Source organism: Triplophysa dalaica, chromosome 6 (assembly GCF_015846415.1).
Source record: "Triplophysa dalaica isolate WHDGS20190420 chromosome 6, ASM1584641v1, whole genome shotgun sequence".
NCBI lineage: Eukaryota > Metazoa > Chordata > Actinopteri > Cypriniformes > Nemacheilidae > Triplophysa > Triplophysa dalaica.
The window spans coordinates 13,907,671-13,929,065 of record NC_079547.1 but is presented as its reverse complement, the minus strand read 5'-3'; the positions used below and the strand labels follow the sequence as shown (position 1 = coordinate 13,929,065).

The 21,395-nt window shown below is 39.4% G+C and overlaps 2 protein-coding genes across 4 annotated transcripts; both read right to left on the bottom strand.

Moving 5' to 3' along the window:
• Window positions 1-192: 192 nt before the first annotated feature.
• On the bottom strand, window positions 193-18,054 carry larp4ab (La ribonucleoprotein 4Ab). 3 transcript variants are annotated; one of them, XM_056750083.1, is made up of 17 exons: window positions 17,130-18,054; window positions 13,170-13,308; window positions 12,612-12,725; window positions 12,434-12,521; window positions 11,587-11,723; window positions 11,407-11,510; window positions 10,146-10,256; window positions 9,989-10,042; window positions 9,468-9,671; window positions 8,781-8,884; window positions 8,017-8,058; window positions 5,100-5,273; window positions 4,562-4,610; window positions 4,311-4,487; window positions 3,977-4,101; window positions 3,688-3,868; window positions 193-3,587 (listed from the first exon to the last, which is right to left on the bottom strand). In XM_056750083.1, exons 1-17 carry the CDS (start codon window positions 17,232-17,234, stop codon window positions 3,216-3,218), a joined length of 2,280 nt encoding a protein of 759 aa, XP_056606061.1. In that variant the 5' UTR covers window positions 17,235-18,054; the 3' UTR covers window positions 193-3,215. The 3 variants fall into 3 exon arrangements, with proteins under 3 accessions (XP_056606061.1, XP_056606064.1, XP_056606063.1); XM_056750086.1 differs by lacking the exon at window positions 17,130-18,054 and adding an exon at window positions 14,500-14,729; XM_056750085.1 differs by lacking the exon at window positions 8,017-8,058 and having other exon boundaries at window positions 17,130-18,051.
• A 334-nt stretch (window positions 18,055-18,388) lies between these two features.
• Window positions 18,389-20,531, bottom strand: pfdn5 (prefoldin 5). Its single transcript, XM_056750087.1, has 6 exons — window positions 20,242-20,531; window positions 19,701-19,803; window positions 19,585-19,616; window positions 19,386-19,460; window positions 19,150-19,255; window positions 18,389-19,026 (listed from the first exon to the last, which is right to left on the bottom strand). The coding sequence occupies exons 1-6, from the start codon at window positions 20,305-20,307 to the stop codon at window positions 18,947-18,949; spliced, it is 462 nt and encodes a 153-aa protein (XP_056606065.1). The 5' UTR covers window positions 20,308-20,531; the 3' UTR covers window positions 18,389-18,946.
• Between the last annotated feature and the right edge of the window lie 864 nt (window positions 20,532-21,395).

Here is a 21,395-nt window from a genome sequence, read left to right as displayed (position 1 = left end):
TACAGTTCAACCTAAAAGATTTTAAAATACCCTCTGATGTCAAGCAAACACACTTTATTGTCATTTATAAAATCTCGACTGTGAGCAGTTTTATAAAAGGGATATTTTATTTTGTAAAAACCAAAAAGAAAAGAATCTGAAGATATTCTTAACCAATTTAACTGGGGCATTTAAAGAAAAACATACAAAATGCCAATTTTAATCTTTCATTTATTTTTTCTTCCATTTGCTTTAGAACGTTGTTAATAAACATCAACAATGTTGTTCAAATACTTCACTCAGCATATAAGATTAACCCACTTTCTCCTGGGACAGAACCTACCCTTCCCTATAGGATTAAACAAGTGAGAATACTTTTTTAAATTATTTTTTTGGCTAACTTGCTACTTATAATCGCACCATTTCATGTCTAACAAGCTTACAGCCTACAGGTGAATAGATCAGAAACAAAACGACACGTGTCATATAAACAGCCAAATATGAATCAAAGCAATAAATTCAGGAAAAAAAAAATACAGGTCCACTGATTTTTTTTCATTTTAGTTGCAGTCTCTACACAATTTGCGCCCAAAGACAATATTGCCATAGAAAATAATTCTGAAATAACTTCCCAAAATATGAACACACATATGTTAGGACAAGAAAGCCACACTAATTATCAAGTTTAAGAGAGATTCAGCATTTAAAAGGAAAAAAAAAAACACTAAATTAACTTCAAACTATCAAAAATCTGAGAAATTAATTATTAGGACACATTACCTTTTGAAGGTTCTAAATAATTGTTTCATAAAACTAAAACACACATGCATACAGACACATTGAACGCAATAGTTTGAAACCATGATATAACATGATACAACCCCTCGCACATATAACCGTGGCCCTGCCTGTGGCAGAATGATGAAAGTGAGGAAGGAGTTTGTACACTTAAACAGCACTTCCTGAGATTGTCTCTCTGCTGATTTGACTTTGGTCTGGATCTGTGGACAATCCATACACGTAAATTACAAATAATAGATTAAGAGCAGAAAAACATTTCAGTGTAAGGGGCCATTCAGACAGAACGCATTTTTCCATTCCATTGCGCTACTTTCCCATTTTCTCCTTATGTAAACACGCATTTGACAGATGTGTATAACTGGAAAGCTCGCATCTCTAGTCTTTTGAGGCACCTCGTTTTCAAGACGACGTGTCAAGTAAAATAAAATGAAACTTTCAGCGCTGAAACTGTAGCGCTGCTCAATGTCAGTTCCAAAAGCATTGAACCAATCAGAAGAATTTGGAGGCGGGGCAAGCATTGAAAGCTTCTGTATACAGTAACAAGTTGGTATGACAACTGTTTTATTTGACTGCAACATGGCAGAGGTGACGCATAGTGGCTGTGTCCAGATACCCGCATCTCTAGACCCTCGAGTTCTAGGCTGCGCATTTTACAAAAACATATCGGAGCGCTGCCTAGACGCCGTCTGAATGACCCCTTACAGTACAAATAGAACCTTTAAATGTTTCATTAACTAAAAACTTCAGACCCCTAAACAGAATGTGGCGACTGCCACTAGTGACGTCAATGCCACCATTGCAGGCTTGACAAAATTAACAGCCCCTCTGCTTTAACAAAAAAAGGACACAAGCAAGTCATGAGCAATGTGGCTGGTACATCATATCACATGAAATGTACAGGCCTAAAATACAATAGATCAGACTCAACAAACACGGAAGCAGCACACTAACTAGACAAAATTCTACAGCGAAACAAAATGAAAATCTTGACGAAAGCAAACTGTACAAAGACCTGATTGATAAACACCAACATCACTCAAGAATTTCACACCAAAGGGGAAGAAAAACGAACTGTGGCTCAATTTATACAAATTTCTCTCTTTTAAAAAAACAGTTAGAGCTTTTTCGGTTACTGACAGACCCGGTCATTAAAAACACAGGACCATCACAGATGACACCTTACAACATTACACAATACAACACGCAACTAAATCACCTTGAATATACACCCCTACTTTTGTCCACATTTTTCCTCCAGTCTATAGGTCTAGCACTACTACGCCTATTCTTCATGACTTTCCAGTTGGGTCTTATTCTGTGCCATCTTTATCTTTCTGAATACCAGATATGGAGAACACAATTTGATTTAAGGTAAAATAAAATGGGAATTCCTGACGATTTTTTTTTTTTTTTGAGATTTAGTAGCGCACAAACAGGTGAAAGGGAATTTGCTATTTGTCACCGAATACCAATGAAGTCCAGTGAACAATGTTGTTCAAACTTGTGTGACAACCCGGAGATCGCACGGGTGCTTCCAAATCATTTCAATGCACCTAACAAAATAAACTGCAACTCACTCTCATGGAATGAGCAGTCCACAAATTTAATTTAGCTCAACTATGGTAGAGTTTCACAGTGAATGAAACATTGCCGACAGTAGCGCAAGTGCTTGGTTGGGATTGTGCTGTATTGCATCAATAAAGATAAAAGCATGACATGATTGCACACAGTCAGCACTGTCAATTGTGACATGAAGACTGCTAACAATATTCCTTTGCTCAGTGGTTATCTTTTTGAATGGATGAGTATCAAAGGACAATAGTCAGGTCAAAGCTAATAATCGACTATGAATTTTGAAGTCTTGCCATTTATCTACATCTCTACAACTTGTTTACGTGCATCAAATTGCACAAAAGCAAATCATTAATATTTTAAAAATAAAATGACGTTTTGAGCATCACTGAAGAAAACATTTTCTCCAGCCTTATCTTGGACAAAAGCAGGACATACACACACATACACAGATGGAACATATAAACCGGTGAAGTGCAGTGTCATGCCGTTTTTGTGTGATTTGGACAATTTTCATTATTAGACAATAAAATGTACAATAAACTGTACACTAGTGCCAGGACCTTTACACACCAAGTAAAATCAAAACTCATTCACAAGCCAATCAATTGCTGTAAAACAACAGACAAATACAGAAAGCATGGCCTCTGTTTCTTCTTTCAAGTGTAAGACGTTTGTCATCTTCCTTAAATTTCTAGTTTAAGAATCATGTTCCCAAATACCATGGTTATTTGAGTGACAGAGTTCCTCAACACCACAGTGTGACAGTCCAGTTCTCACATGTCGATTTATATATAGCTATATAGATTTATATACTCTCGTTGTGTTTGTATAATACACACTTGTACAGTGGGGATGAGGCATTATTTTGGCGATCGGGGTGGTATGTTTTGCTCTTTTCCGCTGCGGCGGCTGTATCCCGACTGTGGAGAAGAGCGTCGACCCTGAAGGGGCCGCCTCTGTTGCTCTCTGAGCTTAAAGCCTGACCCTCTGGGTCCGTTACCACGCTGGTAGCCAGTCTGCTCTCTGGATGTCCGACCTTCAATTCCTTTCTCTAGTCTCTCACTGGGGCTACAACGCGATGAGGCCACACACTCTGATTTGTTGACACGAAGCTCACGTAGCGGTTGGTTAGCGGTCGGAGAAGGGGTGGGGCTGGGCGGCGCTACCGGTGCAGGGGGAGGGTCTTTAGGTGGCCTCTGACAAACCTCTGCGTAGCTGAGTTTCCGGGGTTCCTGGGAAAGACCGTCAATTAAACATTTTGAATGAAACTTTTTTTATACTACAAGCATGATCAACTGCAGCGTTCAATATGTTGAACATGAAGGTGTGTACCTGTGTAGTTGTGCTTGTGGGAACGAGTGGGGTGGATGCTTGTGTCGCAGTGCTTGTAGTTGACTGGCTGCGTGAAGGTTTGGGGGCAGGAACAGGCTGGACAGGGCATGCTGATGCAGTGCTGGGAGGGGCATTGGACAACGGAACCTCTTTTTCTTCCATCTTCACTTGATGAGACACACTATAGAGAGGAGATTTTACTTAAACACATCTCACATATGACTTCAACATTGTTGGGTTATTTTAAAACGTATAAGAGATCCAATGGTATGCATATGCATGCTCACACCTTTTCGCAGGCATGTCCTGTTTTGTGGTGGGAAGCTTTGGGGCTTGAGAGGAAGAAGTTGTTAACTGCACGTCCACTTGACAGGTTCCAGGATCTTGACTAACATCTGGCTTATTCACATCCGGCTAAAGACAAACAAAGATGGCTTAAAGTAATGATGTTGGATATGTTTGCCTGTCTGACCTTGATCGACTACCAAAAATAAAACCACTGATATCACCTTCACAATACACAAAATATATGCGTGATATCCAAACACACGACAAGGACTCCATAAGAAATAATACATCTATCAGTACAGACCTAGTAAGTAAATACAATGCAGATCACATACCTTGTCTCTGTTGATGCCCTTAACTACATCTGCCATGCAATTCTCCAGCGCTGACTCCGCTTGCGTGGTCACACCTGGCAGATGGCATGGTACGCCCCCTGGCAATGGCGGGAAGTTAGTGGCTGCAAGGTCAAACTTAGGGGGTGGCGCTTTCACCTCCATTTCAGGAAATTGCCTCTGCAAGTGTTAAATCGGTTAATGAGAGAAACACACGGATCCCATTTTCATAAAAAACATGTTTCTGGACTTACCACTCTTTCATCTTCTCTTCTCCTCCTCATGCCACGATAGCTTCCTCTCCTGCACACATAAAAAATTGGTAAACATCTTACCATCAAATACACCCACTTTTAGTTTACAAGCTCTACATTTGACCCTCAGATCTCATAATCTCAATGCTCATTGGGACAGGAGTGACAGACTTTGAGACAGAAATAAAGCGAGAGATGGAGAAAGAGGAGATGGAGAAAGAGGAGACAAGATAAGAGAGAGAAAGTCGTACATCACTCCTTACATCCCTCTCTGCGCTTAAGTTTCTCATCACCGGGTCAACAAATCTGCTCCTCTAACCACTTTTTATACATTTAAGTGCAGTTTAGATCTGCATTAAAAAACATTTCTTGACAAATAAACTGGTTTCCTTTTCATCCTCTTGAATTTCAAAAACTATGGTGATTTGTGCAGCTCACAAGTAGAGTTATACTCTAAAAAGCTAAAAGAATACACATCTCTAAAAAGTAGCATTCTGCTACTTAAGTAGCTCGTGTCACATGTGATGTCTTAACAGACCTGGCACGGCTGCTGAAGTCCGAGTGGTGGTTCTCTCTGGGGGAAGTCGGAGGTTCGGATAGGGGTGTGAGAGTGGAAGCAGTGGTGTCAGAGTTGGGCGTACATGGGGGCTGAGGACTGCCGGCACCAGACAAGGTCTCTGCATCAACACGAGGCTGCGGCTTCACATGGTTCCTGCACAGAATACAGAGGAAAAAACTGAGCTTTCTCAGAAATGCCAGCAGGTAACTACAGCCTGGGCTCCACTGCCAGAAAAAAAAAGATGAGTAAACCAGAATACAAAGATTTGTCCAGCTGGGTTTTAAGAACAGTATTTCTGGTTGTGAAGATCAGGCATCACAGATGGAAGAGTTTTACATGAGATGTGACGAGAGGTAATGGGTGTCTAAGAAATTCCTAATTTTGGCTGTACTGAGAAGAATCTACATGAGGCGGATATAAATTTCACATCTTAAATGCTCAACTAAAAGTGATGACCCATTATGTTTATATAATTTGAGCTTCATGAGAATGTAAATGGATTTACATTTTTGTTGTTGCAATGCAACATGTATTTGTATTAAATTGGCACTTTTGACCCATATACCAATTAGTGAAAGTAATGAGGAAAAGATGAAGAGGAAAATTATGTACCATTCTAAAGTTTAGGGTCATTTACACGCATTTCAACAATGTATTTCAAATCATGGAACCCCACAAATGTACATTTGGGAAAACTATTCCTAAAAATCTTACTAGCAAACTATGCAGGGATCTTACTGGCTGGTTTTTCATCACTATTGATCAAGTAATATCTTTTAAATACCTTAGAGGAGGTAACAAAGTTTCTGCCAATGTATTAATCTTGAGTACCTATACAGTAGTATTGCATATTTTTTATCTTCAAAGACTATTTAGTTTGATCAAATTTATAAAAGACTGATGCACAGAAATAAATTCTTGACCGATGCTGAATAAAATTGAAACGCTTGGCTTTTTCAAATATCTTCCATTTATATAGCCAATTTTTTCATAATTGCATAAACTGAATGGCCAAAATGTGCTTTTATATTTTGTCTTGCTCTTTTGCCTATAACTGACTGCTAAAAGAATGTACTGTGTACTCTGGAAACCCTAACAAAACACTCAATTAAAGTGTCATTCAACATTATAAATAAACAAAAACTATTGGATTATTAGTCAACACTGCAAAATGATTTAAAGAAAAAAAAACATCCATGCAAGTAATCCTGACTGACAACATTTTCAGTTCACATCTCAAAACTCCACCCTCAAAAGCTGACTGTTTTCTCAGATGGTGCACTCGTGACCAGGATGCACAGAACATACTTTGACAAGTTGTGTAGTATAGTGAACTGTGTGCAAGCGATTTTGTCAAAGGATGTCGCGACAAGCAGGGCAACTGTCAGACTGCCCGCTCCAGTCTGAAGAACACAAGTTACTGACCGGTAAAGACAATTCATTCAGAAATTTACTCCTGCATGGCAAGTTCCGTGCTTTGTGTGGAGCATTTTTAAGTGTCAGAGAAAGACACTACCATTTGAACTTTTGTTGCATTAATAAAGAGCATGCAGTCACATTCAGTGGTTGTTCACAAATAAATGGAATCATCAAAAGTGGTCATTTGAAAGATGCAGGCCTAACATAGCATTTAAAATTACTAGGGATGAGTCACAAATTTCGAATATTCGAATAGTATATTTAATTATCGAATTTCGAATAGTGTGTGCGATCTTAAAAAACTCGCCGTGTTTTCACGTGTAACGCGTTCATGTAACCAAAGGGTGGCGCTGCCAATAACAACGCACCTAAAACCTTAAGGCTGTCAATCAAGAGACAGTAGAGCAAAACATTTTCCCACAAGAATTGGTAACGAAGATACGCACACTGTAGACCCACGTGGCATAACGGAAACAGTAAATTGATATCAAAAATGTGTTGTGTGTGGGGGTCCTTTAATAAAATGAATGAGAATAAAGTGCAGTGCAAACTCTGCAATGCAAAGCTGGCTTATCATGGATCAACAACTATGATGCACAATCATTTCAGGGCGAAGCACCCAGCAGGTCCATCCACAGGTCAGCAATGGGTTGCTAGTTTATGGTCAGACCAACCAATTTGGATCCCAAACGGGCGGAGCAAATAACGGCTCTAACTAGCAAGATGATCGCTAAGGATATGCTTCCGATCGGCTTTGTCGGAGGAGAGGGTTTTAAAAATCTAATGGAGTTTGTTCAGCCCGATTTTACTGTTAGTCTAGAAAAACCATCACTGCCAGACTGCAGAAACTTTTTCATGACAATTGAAACTGAAGCCTTATGAACTATTAATGCATGAAATCGCTCCGAACTGTTAATAAATGCCGTCATTCGGTTAATATGTTTTGACGTGTTTTAAGTCTTGTCTAAAATCTTTATGGCTTTAATATATTTTCCTGATTAATCACACTGCTGTTTTTTAGTTGGTATAAATGTGCATGCTCATATTTTACAAGGAAATGTCCTAGCATTATGAGCGGTTGATGCTGATCGACGTACTGTTAATAAGTGCAGTCATTCGGTTGTTAATATATTTGTTTCAGCACGTTATTTTAATGTATTGCTTAACGCAAGATTGCATATTCCATAATACATAAAGCAGTGTGCCGTCATACTGATTTGAAGCGTAAATGTTCTCTCTCTCTCCGTTTGTGTGTGTGTAATACTGTAAATGCGTCCATGTGGGGGAGGGGTGCAAATTTCGAATAATTTTCGAATAGTTCTCATCGATCTTCGAATATTATTTTTGCTTTAAATGCCCATCCCTAAAAATAACCATAACGCAATTTTGCCATTTGCGTTGTAAGAGCACCAAGAGGTAAGTGCATGAGATGATGATCAAATAGAGAAATGAATAGAAGTAAGTAAAGGACATCTACCTGAAGGCATTGATTACATTCTTTCTGGAGTAAAGTGGAAGTCTAGAAAGTGAAAGTAACAATGACAGTTAGGAGAGTGAGACTGCCTCCAGAGCCTCACTTCCTGTACTCAAATCAACCAAGGACAGCACTGAACCCACATCAAGCGCAACATTCACATTTACGACACTCAAGGCAAACACAAAGAACTAGGTGATATATTTTTAAGATAAAAGTAAAACACTCAGTCAGCGCGCTGCCCAAATTTTTGAGACTGTGCAGCTGAAACGCGTACTACAGACCAAGTGTGAGAAATGTTAAGAGCCCACTAGGTGGCAATATACACACAGAAAGTTTACGGTGTGTAGTCGACGTCAAAGCAGATGAGCCAAAAACACTACAAACTGTTGAGTACAATGGAGAATTAATTTGACAAGCATTTGTGTGAAGAGATTTGAAAAATATCTGCATTTACATAATTCAAGTTTAAGAGAGTATAAAGATGTGTTTAGGGTGGCTAATTGTCATCTCTGTCGTCTGCAATGGTGGAGCCACACTTCTATGAATAATTTGCAGTGGGCCGGTGAATAACCCAGCTCAGTGTTGCCCTCTGACGGTCTGGTGGAGTTTACATACATACTCATTTGTACTGCGCCTTTAGTCAGAATTGAAAAATTAACATCACCTATTGGGAAAAAGGCCTGAAGAAACTTCTTGTTTTGGCAGACAGACAGGGACAGAAATAGCAAAATGGAGAGAGAAAGCTACAAGTTGAGGGATCTTACCGGTTGCGGGGGTAGCTACGTGCAAGGCTGATTGGAGCTGAGCCAGTTTTGTAGGTTCCTGTTGTGCCAAATCCATTTACAAATGTGCTGTTGGGAAATGGAGCCTGCGGGACGGATCATAAGCGAAGATTAGCCTACAGGCCTTAAATTCCCATTTTACTGACCCAAACCTATAGTACCTTATATCAATGTGAAAAGCTAAATTAACCAAATAACATTTGTCATGGTAACTACTTCCAAAGCAGACATCTCCTTACAGCTCTGGCTAACTCTTTATTCTACTCTTCGCTGTAGCATGGCTAGCAATCACACTCAAGAGTCCCCCACTGGGACCCTGTCATCGCAAACATTCAACCCATTTTACTGTCAGAACTTTCTATTGCAGACCCATCAGATCTCATAATCTTTACGCTCATTAGGATGGGAGTCACAGAGATTCTGAGCAAGACAGAAAGAGATGGAGAGAAGGGAGAGACAGAGGAGAAAAGTGATGAGTGATGAATTCCCAGAATTATCTGATCTCTCCTTGATTCCCTCTATGCGTCAAGTGTATCATCACTGGGTCAATAAAACCTGCTGCTTTAATCTGCCATGTACGTTCACAACTACCAAATAAGATCAACCATCAAAAAATATCAGTTAATACTTTAACTTGGGGGAAAAATTTACTCAAAGCCGAATTCTTACCAGTGGGGTTTCAAAGTAAGGGGTGGGTGAGGGAGTCCATGTTTGAGGCAGCAGGCTGTAGAGAGGGTACTGCTGGGCAGGCTGATACACCTGCTGCAGGTAAACTGGAGACGAGAACTGTGATGGAGGAGTGGAGTACACAGCAGAGTCGACAGCCCCATAAGCGTTCTTCGCGATGAAGGTGTTGATGGCCTTGATGCGTGCCTACATCAAAAACAGAACATGCAAATATTTAAAACTTGTTTCTGAGACACTAGTGTGACAGAATGAAATTTCTAAATTGTTCACCAAATAAGGTATGACACAACCAAAAACAGAACGATATTAAGTAAAAGAAACAGTGTGTTCCAACCCTTATAAATCATCAGTCTTATCAAACTACAAGTCACTGACTGAGTGGTCATTAGCTCAAGGTGACTTTGGTAGCATGTAAGGTGCAGGCCGGCCACGTTCACATACGGGGTGCTTAAATTACAACTGACCTAGCAACAGACATGGCTGTTTGTTAAACGAACACTCACCATAATAGGCTTGCCCTGAAAGGTTTTGACTTCCTCGCGTAAATATCTGTGAGCCTGTGAGGTAAGACAATGCAAGTTAATACAGAAAACCACCATTTACACTAGAGTTACAATTAATCTAAAACAAATTGTCATTCCAAAAAACATTTTTGTAAACCTGTTGTGCATCTGTGTCGGACCGGAAAGTGATATACCAGTTGTTATTGTGTGCAAACTCCACGCTGATAACCGGCGGACACTTCTCACTTTTAAACAGGGCCTCCACCTCCTATCAGACAGAGGAAAGCATTCATTCACACATAAAAAGGAGAACTAGTGAAAACTACTGAAAACTATCAGCCAGTCATCCCTCAGATCTCATAATCTCACAGTCATTAGGGCAAAATCCACTGCACTGAGAGAGACAGAATACAGATAGATAAGAATACAGAGAGAGAGACAGAGAGAGAGAGAGGGAGTGCAATGGTTCTGCATCCTTCCAAGCGCGATACTGATCATCATTGGGGTAACTGAAGAAAATAACCAATCCTGGCTGCAATTTCTCATTAAAAAGTAACTTAAAGTGATAATTCACAGGCAAAACTAAATCTCCCCATGTTTTACTCACCCTCAAAGCATCCTGACTGAATATGACTATCTTGAAGAATAATGCAGTCGGAGTTGATGCCTAGCTTCGTTTATCCTCTGCTGCGCATGAACCTGAGGCTTGTTTTTCCAGGCTTTTTACGGTGACGCAAGCTCCCGCGCAGAGCAGACATCCTATTGGAACATAAAGGCCGCGTTCGACACCAAAACTTCGTCACGCCTGCGTCATTTGCCGGAAAAACAAGCTTCAGGTCGACGCACAGCAGAGGGATAACGGAAGCTAGACAACACTGTTAATAGCGCTGTCAATATGGATATTTCTCTTTAAAAAAAAGCATTGATTCACTTAAGAGGACCTTTAAGACCACAGAGCAGTGTCGAGCATTTCTTTGATTGATGGATACACTTTTTGGAGCTTCAAAAAGTCAACGCACATTCACTCTCATTCTACCGCTTGGAAGAAAAATGATACGTGGTATTATAACTTCAACTGCATTATTCTTCAAGAAGTCATATTCAGTCAGGATGCCTTGAGGGTCAGTAAAACATGGGGAAATTTGGTTTTGCCTCTGAAATATCCCTTTAAGGCAATATAAAACTATTTACAGAATTTAAAACAAAGATCTTACATACAAGCATTCACTTAAATGTGTGTGAATGCAAAGTGAACTGAAGTCAAGCAAACCAATAACCTTCTTTTGACAACAGGTACATGAAAAATTTAGTGTGACTTAATGGTTAGTGTGACAGTAAGCCTATAGTCTCTTCTACAGAAATTTAAGAATGTAAACACAATATCACAATGTAAAACAAAAAGAACAATGAGGTCTTACCTCAACAGGTGTATCCTCCGGTACTTCTCTGAGGATGATAATGCATCGTTTGTGGTTTGGCCGTACTTTCTCGCCTTTCTCATCCACCTGCACCATGGGAGAGGCTAATCAGAACAGAAAACATGATTAACATGCAAGTAATACAAACAGGACAAAACTCAGTACTAATCTTTTTGTTACCTCGTAGAACCTCAAGTATCAGCTCCATATCAGTTGTCAGCAGTTTGACCCCCTCCATGCTGGCTATGGTCCAGATTGGTACAAACTGATCACTGTCCATCTGAGACATGAGATAAAGGTCCTTCGAGAGATTCTCCCTACAAAACACATTGAAAAAGTATTAAGAGAGGTGAAGCGCTTACAACAAATGACAAGCGCTTATCAACTTAACATTGGCACACAGAAGAAAACAGCACCGTGTTCGGTATAGGGTGAAATAAAGATTCTAAAAGCGAGGTCTTGTCCTCGATTCTGATTGGTCAACAGACCTTGCACATTCGTGAAGCACAGCTATGACATCTTCAAGCTCCTATTTGCATCACCGTGCAGCACACAAAGCTGATTGTTGCATAGCAACAGGTTGTTACCATTTAGAAGGCACTGTATCTTCTACTGGAAGCTCTTTGGAAAGGTTAACATTAAACATTCCTGTCAATTATAATATATTATGCAGCATCTGTCTTTAAGTATTAAAGCACACAAGGCAAAAATACGCTATAGCAAATTTTCCTGTGGCCTATTACTCAACTACACCTGTGCAACAACTGCTCACCAACAATCAAAATAACAACAGATAGCAGTACCTGATCTCAACCTAATCTCCACATCCACTGGGGCAGGTCCATTATTTGATCGCATTTAATTACAAAATGCAAAATCATCTTTCAAGCACCAACTAAGCATGGCGTTATCATTCAGGTGATTGTAACTATACATTTCCATCCGTCTCTGAGGCGCTTATGTAAAAAGCCATTACGTAATCCCAGAAGGTAGGTTTAAGCGTGTCTGGATGACCTGTGGGCGTTACCTGGAGAAGCAGAACTCCAGTTGTTTCTTCAGCGACTCTTTCAAGCTTTCCTCAGACAGTGGCTGCTCCTCAACCACCTCACCCTCAACTGTGGGTTAACAGCAACACACAGAGACAATCAGTCACTAAGCAACACTGATGGAAAAAAAGTGACAGTGGGTGTGTGACTCTCTCAGACCTGGTTCGTAGAGTGGGTAATCCAGTTCTTCAGACTCCAAACCATTCAACATGCTGCACTCTAAAGGAGGGGCTGAATCCAAGTCACCATAGCCAACTTCAAACTCCTTAAATCCTTATATTGGAAAACCAAAGAAACCTTGGTAAGTTTGGGGTTGTGCATAACTCATCCATTAAGTAAATTTAAAAAGCATGAATACATAATTCATCCCTCAGATCTCATAATCTCACGGTCATTAGGGCAGAGACACACTCCACTGCGAGCAAGTAAGAGCAAGAAAGTTAGAAAAAGAATTAGAAGAGAACAGAAAACAGAATGAAGAATGTGAAACAGAGGAGACATGAGAAAAAGGTCTCAACAGTAAGAGTGGTTCTGGGTCCTTCCAAGCGCGATACTGATCATCACTGGGACACAAATTTGAGCCAATATTAAACTGATGTTACGTTGAATAGTATACATGTGCAATTGCAACTGCAACAGTTCCCTTATTGTATGAGGTCTAACATTAAACACCGACTTCAAAATAACAGCCCTAAATGACTGGCACAATATACATACCCTCCGATTCCTCAGTGTGAGAATCTGCTGGTGGCCATTGGCAAGTCTGTGTGACTGCCTCTGGAGCCTGGGTGCTAGGTGCAGACACTTCCTGCCACACTTTAGCATTGGGATTCAGACCGGCCCCCTTGGTGGTCACCTTGAAAACAAGGTTAAAAAAATCAGCAGGGTTAAAGTACTAACAACTTGGTTGAATTCCCACACTAAGAAACAAGCAGCAGACCAAAGACCACATTTTGTAATCCGAATTGTGCAACGTCATCTTAAGGACTGTTGTTGCTGCTATGATTGCCTATTTTTGAGTTATGTATTAAATTTATTTTAAGTAACTGACAACTGGATGAAATTGGGCGTCCAAGCAACAAGCAAATAATTATCCACACAGCTTTGTGTGTGGTGGGCAACACCTAATGTATTCAGCACACACAACTGCATTTAACTGAATCAGAAGCGACGCTATCACCGTTTCAAATGACACGAGGCACGCTGAGGCAACTGCTTTACTTTGCTATTTTGCATTTACTACAGAATCTGTTGCACAACCTTGGCGAAGGACATCTGAAGAGCAAGGTGGGGGCACACAAACACCACAAGACTGAACTGATCGCATTTCATGTAACGTAAAATTACATCAGAGCAAACGCTGGAAAGAAGTGGCCGAGCAAATTCGCGTTAAACATATAGAACAACTGTTCCTTTCAACTTGGTACTACGGCGCTCGATAAAGGATAAATCCATTCAATTACTAGCACTCAATGCACACAGACAGGAGGTTTTAAAAAGTGTGGCCTTTCATTCATTTAATCTGATTAGTAATCCACGTCCACTCGAATAACCAGAGCGAGACTTCAGGGCAAAGAGCCACAAACCTGTAACGTTATATGAGAGCCAGCCGGGTTAACCAGACTAGCTTGATTGGATTTGAAGGAGCTAACGTTTCAAGTTTTTTTTTTTTGAAGAGAAGTTGAATTAAAAGTCGAGGAAATTCGAGGTAACTGTAACTCAATGTTGCTGCAAGCAAATAAAATCATGAAATGTGCCAAACAGTTCTGCTTTATAACGAATAAGAGGCTGGCTAATAGCTAGCATTTGTTGCGAGCACGTGGATCTTTCAGGGTCGACTGTCAGTTCAAGACCACATAAACACTTCAACTCTGCATAACTGTTTATCGCAAAGTAGATATTTGTAAACAACATAAACATAGTGAGTGTACTACATAACTAAGTTAAAGTATTTCCTTGTTTAACGCATGTCAAGCGCCGTCGAAGTCAATCAACGCAGCAGCTGCGAAGAACATTCGCGGTCGCCAAAATGACCTCGTTAACTTACCTCTACAAACAACAGCATGGTCCTTTTACCCGACAACGTTATCACTCGCTAGACACCTCGTATCCGAATAATCTAGCTCCCGATAACGTGACCGTGAGTTCCACTATTCGTTGCTAAAACCAAAAGCGCAAATTCACTGCCAAAGAGTTTCGCCGCCACTCATCTCATCTGCTACAATCCCCTTTGCTCTGCGTAATCAGACGGCTGCTATGGCGTCTGCCTGATTGGCCATAAGCTCGTCTTTCCTTCGCCTCTTTTGTGATCACATGCGGCAGCACGCTTTTACTATCTCCCGCCCTCTTATACGGGATTGGTGCATACCAAAATACGTAAAAAAGAACCCACTATCATTGGAGTAGACGTAGGTCGGTCAAAATTATGTTCGACATACCGGAACTGAAACCTCTTAGTCGAACGCACTGCTGAGCACGTGGCGACAGCTTAGACAGGCCCTTACTAAATGAATGAAAGTACTCATAAAATAAAATAAATCGAATCACATTTGTTTCGAAAAATTAAACTGACCATTAAAACTTCAAACTGAGCATTGTTCTTTTGTTATACAATAATGTGTAATAACATTATAAAATCCTAATTCAAAAAGACAGGTTGGTGGCGACTTCATTTACAGTTAGTCACTTAGGAGACGCTTTTATCCAAAGCGATTTATGCGGTAAACTAGATGTCAGTGCATTTGTAAGTTGTAAATCGAGGGCAGTGCAGTTAAAACATTAAATAAACATAAAGGAAGATCAATAATTATGCAATAAATTGAGAAACAATTGTGTATTGTGGTGGTTAGTCAGGCATGCTATGTATGTTATCCAAGTATTACATTTACTTAGTAAACAACTAAGTAAATAAATGTGATTTTAAACATTATTTTGAGGCATTTTTTCTACAACCATATCCAAAAGCTGGAGTACCTCACTGTAAAAAAAAGGACATCAAAAGTCATTTCAACTATTTAAAGGGAAAGTTCACCCAAAAATGAAAATTCTGTCATCATTTACTCACCTTCGAGTTATTCCAAATCTGTATACTTTTCTTTGTTCTGATGAACCCAGAAAGATATTTGGAAGTATCTTTAGTTATAATAACCAGATGGGTTTTGCTCTCCATAGAATACCATAGTGGTAAAAAATAAGTTTTCATTTTTTTGTTCTGTTGAACACAAAAGAAGAAATTTTGAAGTATGTACCTGTAGCACAGCAACCAGTTCTGGGGCACTTTTGACTACCATTGTGTTTGTTCCTACCATGGTAGTCAATGGGGGGCAAAATCTGTCTAGTTATAAGCATTCTTCCAAATATCTTTCTCGGTGTTCATCAGAACGAAGAAATGTATACAGATTTGGAACAACTCGAAGGTGAGTAAATGATGACAGAAATTTAATTTTTGGGTGAACTATCCCTTTACACTCTTGAATAGTGAAATGTTGCTGTAGCTTAAAAAAGGCTGTTTTAACATTTTATAGTGTGGTAATAGTAGTGTAAAAACATTTGTATCCAATAGTATTTGGTAGTAGTATTTTTTAGTGTATAAATATAACACACAAACACAAAATGAGTTAGTACAAAATTAGTTTGAACATGTAGCATAGTAACAAAATGATATTCCATCATGTATCATATTAATACAAGAATAAGCTAAATAAGATTGCAGTGCTTTTTTTAAGGAAATGAAAGGCTTCTTGTTTTTAAGGTGACCTTATTTATGCTGTAACATGCAATGTAGACAACAGATCCTGTCACATACCATTAAATACTCCTCCTATATTGCGATTCATGATGACAAAGAACATCAAATCCCTTTAAAATGTAACACTGCTGTCACTCATAACAAAATGGGTATTAGACTACCAGGGAGGCAAAGTGAAAGAATCTGGGTTGAGACTGAAATATCTATCTTATATGTGTAATATATCTATAACATATCTACAGAACCAGAAACTTATTTCATTTGAAAGGTTCATTAGATCACCACTAGCATTTTGTATTTAAATGCTAGTGCTGCTGCTGATATGATAATCCTATCAAAATAAAGGTAATAAAGTTTCTAGCTGGTTATATTTTAAAATGTAGTTAATTGTCATAATAACACGAGTTAACTGTAACGCAAAATGTTCTCAGGTTGTGATTAACTTCCAAACTTTCGACCATGACGTCATCGGTACTAGCAGCGCTTCATAATGGAGATCTCCTCGGACCAGGGTATAAAAAGGTGCTTTGTAATGTATGTGGACAAGCCATTGGTTAAAAATGTCTGTTGCCTAGCAATGCCGTTTTACCAATGTCAGAGTAAAAAAAAAACGGATAAACTGACGTGGCTAATACACAATCCCAACTAAACGATCGTTAGTTTACTCTCAATGGAGTGGATCCATTCAGTTGATCAATAACTTGACATGGATTAACAATGCGCCTAGCTTGCATGAAAACAGGTAGTTAGTCAACTTATTTCTCGAGTAACAGTTCGATAAACAGTCATAAGTGTCATAATGTGGTCTAAACGCTTTCATTTTAAATGTCATATCATAAATGAGCGATTAACTAACAAACATGGAAATATCGCGGGGAGGGTTAAATTTAGTTGGTTGTGCCGATTCAGCACCACAGGCCGGAGCTTACCATGCCGCCTTGGTCCTCGTCGGTTTTCTCCTCTTGATCTCGAACGACTGATCCCAGCTCGACCTCCTCTATCTTTTGCGGTTGACTGGTACCCTCCGAAGTCATCGGCCGCCTTTCGCTCTCCAAAGGCTGGCCCCTCTCGACCCGATCCGCGTTCAAGCGCCCTGCACCTCCTGGCTCGCTCTGCCACTCCTCACGCCGGCTGAATGCAACAAGCTCTTGCTCAAGCTAGTTAGGTTTGGTTTGGCTCGTCTTGTCTTCTTTCGAACGAAACGACGGGAAACAAGCAACCTGTGCTGAAACTTAAGCTTGCGAATCTAACTGTAGTATTGGTCTACACATACTATTATGCTTTCATGTTAAGAACACAAACCGGCGGATCAGCGAGCGTTCCTGACAGACGGTAGAAATTTACACACCGCCACCGTCCCGACAGACAATGCGACCACCCCCTCCATCGCGCTCGCTCTTCCCTGGCAACAGTGTGCAACACGCGCTGCACCGCATAGCAACCAGCGGGCGCTCGCGCCGCATAGCGACATACGCTGTGCGAAACTGCAGCCGGGCAACTCCTGCAAACCATGACACAGCGAATAATCCATATATAATTACCGCAGTCTTAACACCTGAACTCGCGTGCACTCTTTATTAACCCTTTCACGCATAGAGGCCACTACAGGGGGCAGCTATTTAAAAGCCATTTCTTGCGTATGAGTGGATTTTGATGGCATAGTTACACATCAACCAACACAGGGTATATATGGGAATAATTCAACACACTGTCATCTAGTGGCAAAACGTTGTACGTAGAATTGTTTTTTTCTCAACCCCTCCCCTTGAGGTTCTAGAAGGTAATATACAAACAATAATAACCGAATATAGCAAATTTACATAACTATGTATTCAGATGTGAATAAAGACATTAAAGCGTTAAGTTTTTATTACCTTAGGATTCAACATGTATATATCTAACGTTACATAAACTGCGGGTCCTCTTGCATGAGATTCGCCATGTGATTTCTACAGTAACGTTAGCCCTAACTAACAAACTCTACAATGCGTTTTTCGTAAATACGTTATCTCCTTTAGCCAAAGAAGCCAGAATGTGCTAACATCTTATTCCTGTGTCAGCCACCATAGTGCTTCGAAAGGGGGTTGGGGTGGAGTGAGCCACTCTGCTAGATGCTGCTTACTTGCATACACTGTACTTTTATCTTAGTTCGTCTTTATTTTAATGAATGGAAACACGTGACGCAATGTAGGGTTTTAAAATGTTAATGTTCAATTTATTCATCCCCAACAAGGAAAGATTTTACTCAAACAGTAGTTACAAAGTTGTTGATAGGCCGTCATTTTTTCTGCTGAGGACTGTTCAGAAGAAAGCAAGTCATTTCTGATTTGTATTGCTTTGAGTCACAGGGAAATAAATGTAGTGAATGCAGGTACAAGTAAATACTACAAATACACGTTTAGGACATTATCTTGAGCCAATTGTCTGATCTAAATATTTGTATCGTATTTTTTATACTAAAATTTAATTTTGCACAAAAAGAGAATCTCTGAAAACAATCCAAGTCTTGGGAGGCTGTATGCATAGGACCACATGCCAGGCCAAAGTTTGTATGTTTACCAAACATGAAAATGTTGAAAAGAATAAGGTGAAAGTTGTTTAACGCAAGCAACGGCTGGACATTCTTCCAGGTGAATGTGACATCAAAGCAGCAATTTCCTGTCTCACGTTTGCAGATTGGACTGATACCGTATAAATTCTCACACAATCTGCTGTGATTTTTCCATACTGGTGCTCATAACTGTTTTTAGGCTTTGATGGTGGCAGACTGTGATGCTTGTTGGCTGTGCAGTTGCTGCAGCTTCATGTTCATAACTTCCACCACAGCTTCAGGAGAGCAGCACAGAGGGCAGAGAGGATTAAACAAGGATGTTAGTTAAATATATAAACATAATATACCATAAAATCTGAAATTATTTCCAACTCCAAATAAGTATGTAAACAATTCACCTTGTTTCATTCCATGTTTTTCTTGAAGGGCAGGCTGAATTTTCTCAATTTGCTTTGTAAGAAAGTCAATTTTACGTTTAAAGAACTCTTTCCCATCCTCTACTCTCTGAATAAATAAAAGACAGCAAGAAAGAAAATCAGCAGAAAATATACTTTAGAAAGTCCAGTGATGGCAAAGTATGATAGTACCAAATTATTTGCTAAATGAAACTATAATGTATAAGATCTTTGCTTACCTTCTCTACAAAGTAACCTGTTCCAATATCTACTAAGACATTGTCTACATCATGCAGCTTTCCAGGTACATACATCTGTAATAAGATAGTTAAGGGAAAAACTAACAATAACACAAATCACACAAACACCTCAAGTGATTCTAATTTTTTGGACGTTGATGTTAAAATTACATTTAAAAGGCGACTATTAAGAGGATACAGAACTGGTGAGAGGGACAAGCAGTTCTTTTCCTGCGACAAAAAGGACAGAAACAGGTAAATCAACAGATTATGAGATTCAGGCAGAATTAACAAAACGCATCTCATTAAACTCACCTTCATTATTCTTAGTAAGAACATTCAAACTGTCTTTTGCCTCCACATATTTTGTTTGAACTACCTTTAGCTGACCTATGGATGATGACAGGAACTCTGTTTCCTAGAAGAAAAAAAGATTTGTTAACATAGCACGAATGAATTTAGAAAAGAAACAAATAAAACGAGTCGATCTAATTAAAAAAGAGGAAAGACACGGGCCAGTATACAGTAATGTTTGTGAATCCGTTCCGTATTACAAACATTAGAATACAATATTACTACTAAATAGAGATAGCTTACATGTTTCCTACATGAAACTATAGGGTAATCTCACCTAGGTCTATGAATTCAGCCTATATGCCCTCAAATTCATTGACATAATGGTCATTAAAAGAGGGTTATTCGCTTCACTAAAACAGATGTAATGCTACTAGCAGCATGCGTTCTGACAGCATGACGTCCATTGCGTGCAAGTTAGAAAACTACGGACATAAAAAATATCAGAGCATGTTATAGTTTAAAGTGAAATCGGTCGTGGTTGTAATTATAGCGCAAATACCTGGTCAAGCTGAGTTTTCAAACCCTCTAATTGTGGAAGAGCCAATTCAGTGAGATTCACCGCCATGTTGACAGCAGTACACAGCGAGGAAAGCTTCCGTGTCGACCGGAAATAAAGTAGTACGTATAACAATGGACTAATGTATTCAATTACAGCGATAGTCTGGTGCACTCTCTTTTATGAAAGTGTGAAGATATATTAAATATAAATAGTTCGTACAGATCTCTTCAATGATGCAGGGGTTAAGGTTAATCGATCGTAAAGGCTTTAGTCTTCCCCTGGTGGTTAGTGAAGAAATTGACCCTTCGCAAAAGCCCGCCCCCTAAGCCCCCCTAAGTTCCTGTTGCTATGTCCGCCAAGCTTTCGGTATCAGCCTTGTCCTCCCACTCCCTGTGTAAATTTGTGCACTCCCCGCGGAAAAAGTTAAGAATTTCTGGAAAAATGACACACTGATTTCAGACGGAAAGGTTCTATGCATAGAGGGATACATTTAGGATATAAGATAACTGTAACAATTATTATGCCTATATTTGTGTCCATACCAACAGACGATAACGTTACGTTTATTCCATATTCGTTTTATAAAAACATGACATTTTATTTATTTCTTTGTCAAAATAAAAAAGCAAATATGGTTTAAAAAATAAGAATTGTGACCTTTTTCTACATTTTGCTTAAACTGGGTAAATGAAAAAAAGAACGATTCAAAAGGGTGTATTTTTTAACCATGGGCTACAGTATCTTTTTATGAGCAGTTCGAAAGGTCACCAACAGGGGGAGCAAAGATGCAAAGTAAGAAAACACAAATATGTTCATTAGAAAAGGTTAATAGACGAAATTGACCTGTGAAATATATTTAAGTCTAATATGACTCTTCTAAGGCCAGTTTAGGAAATTTAAGCCTTCTTTTTAAAGCCTTGATTAACTATATTTTACAGTTTACATCTAACCTGAAAGGGTTTGTATTTAGGGTGGAGTGCTTTCTAGGCCTTTCGAGAGGTCTGCATTCGAATAACATCCGCAGGACCCTATACGAATACTTGCAGCACAGGATTTAATTTTCGTATAAAAGACAGACAGTATTGGTTTTTAACGTGTTTTTTTAGGGGAGACGGTGATCAGAACATTTCTTGCATGGATGTTAAATCGATTAA

Coding starts and splice junctions, on each gene's coding strand:
- larp4ab (XM_056750083.1), bottom strand. CDS start 17,234: ATGACTTCGGAGGGTACCAGTCAACCGCAAAAGATAGAGGAGGTCGAG. Junction 5,274..8,016: donor AATGTAATCAATGCCTTCAG/GTAGATGTCCTT, acceptor TATTCTGTGCAG/GAACCATGTGAAGCCGCAGC. Junction 3,588..3,687: donor CCACAAGCACAACTACACAG/GTACACACCTTC, acceptor GGTCTTTCCCAG/GAACCCCGGAAACTCAGCTA.
- pfdn5 (XM_056750087.1), bottom strand. CDS start 20,307: ATGGCGGTGAATCTCACTGAATTGGCTCTTCCACAATTAGAGGGTTTG. Junction 19,617..19,700: donor TCTTACTAAGAATAATGAAG/GTGAGTTTAATG, acceptor TTTTTGTCGCAG/GAAAAGAACTGCTTGTCCCT. Junction 19,461..19,584: donor TTGTCCCTCTCACCAGTTCT/GTATCCTCTTAA, acceptor ATCTTATTACAG/ATGTATGTACCTGGAAAGCT.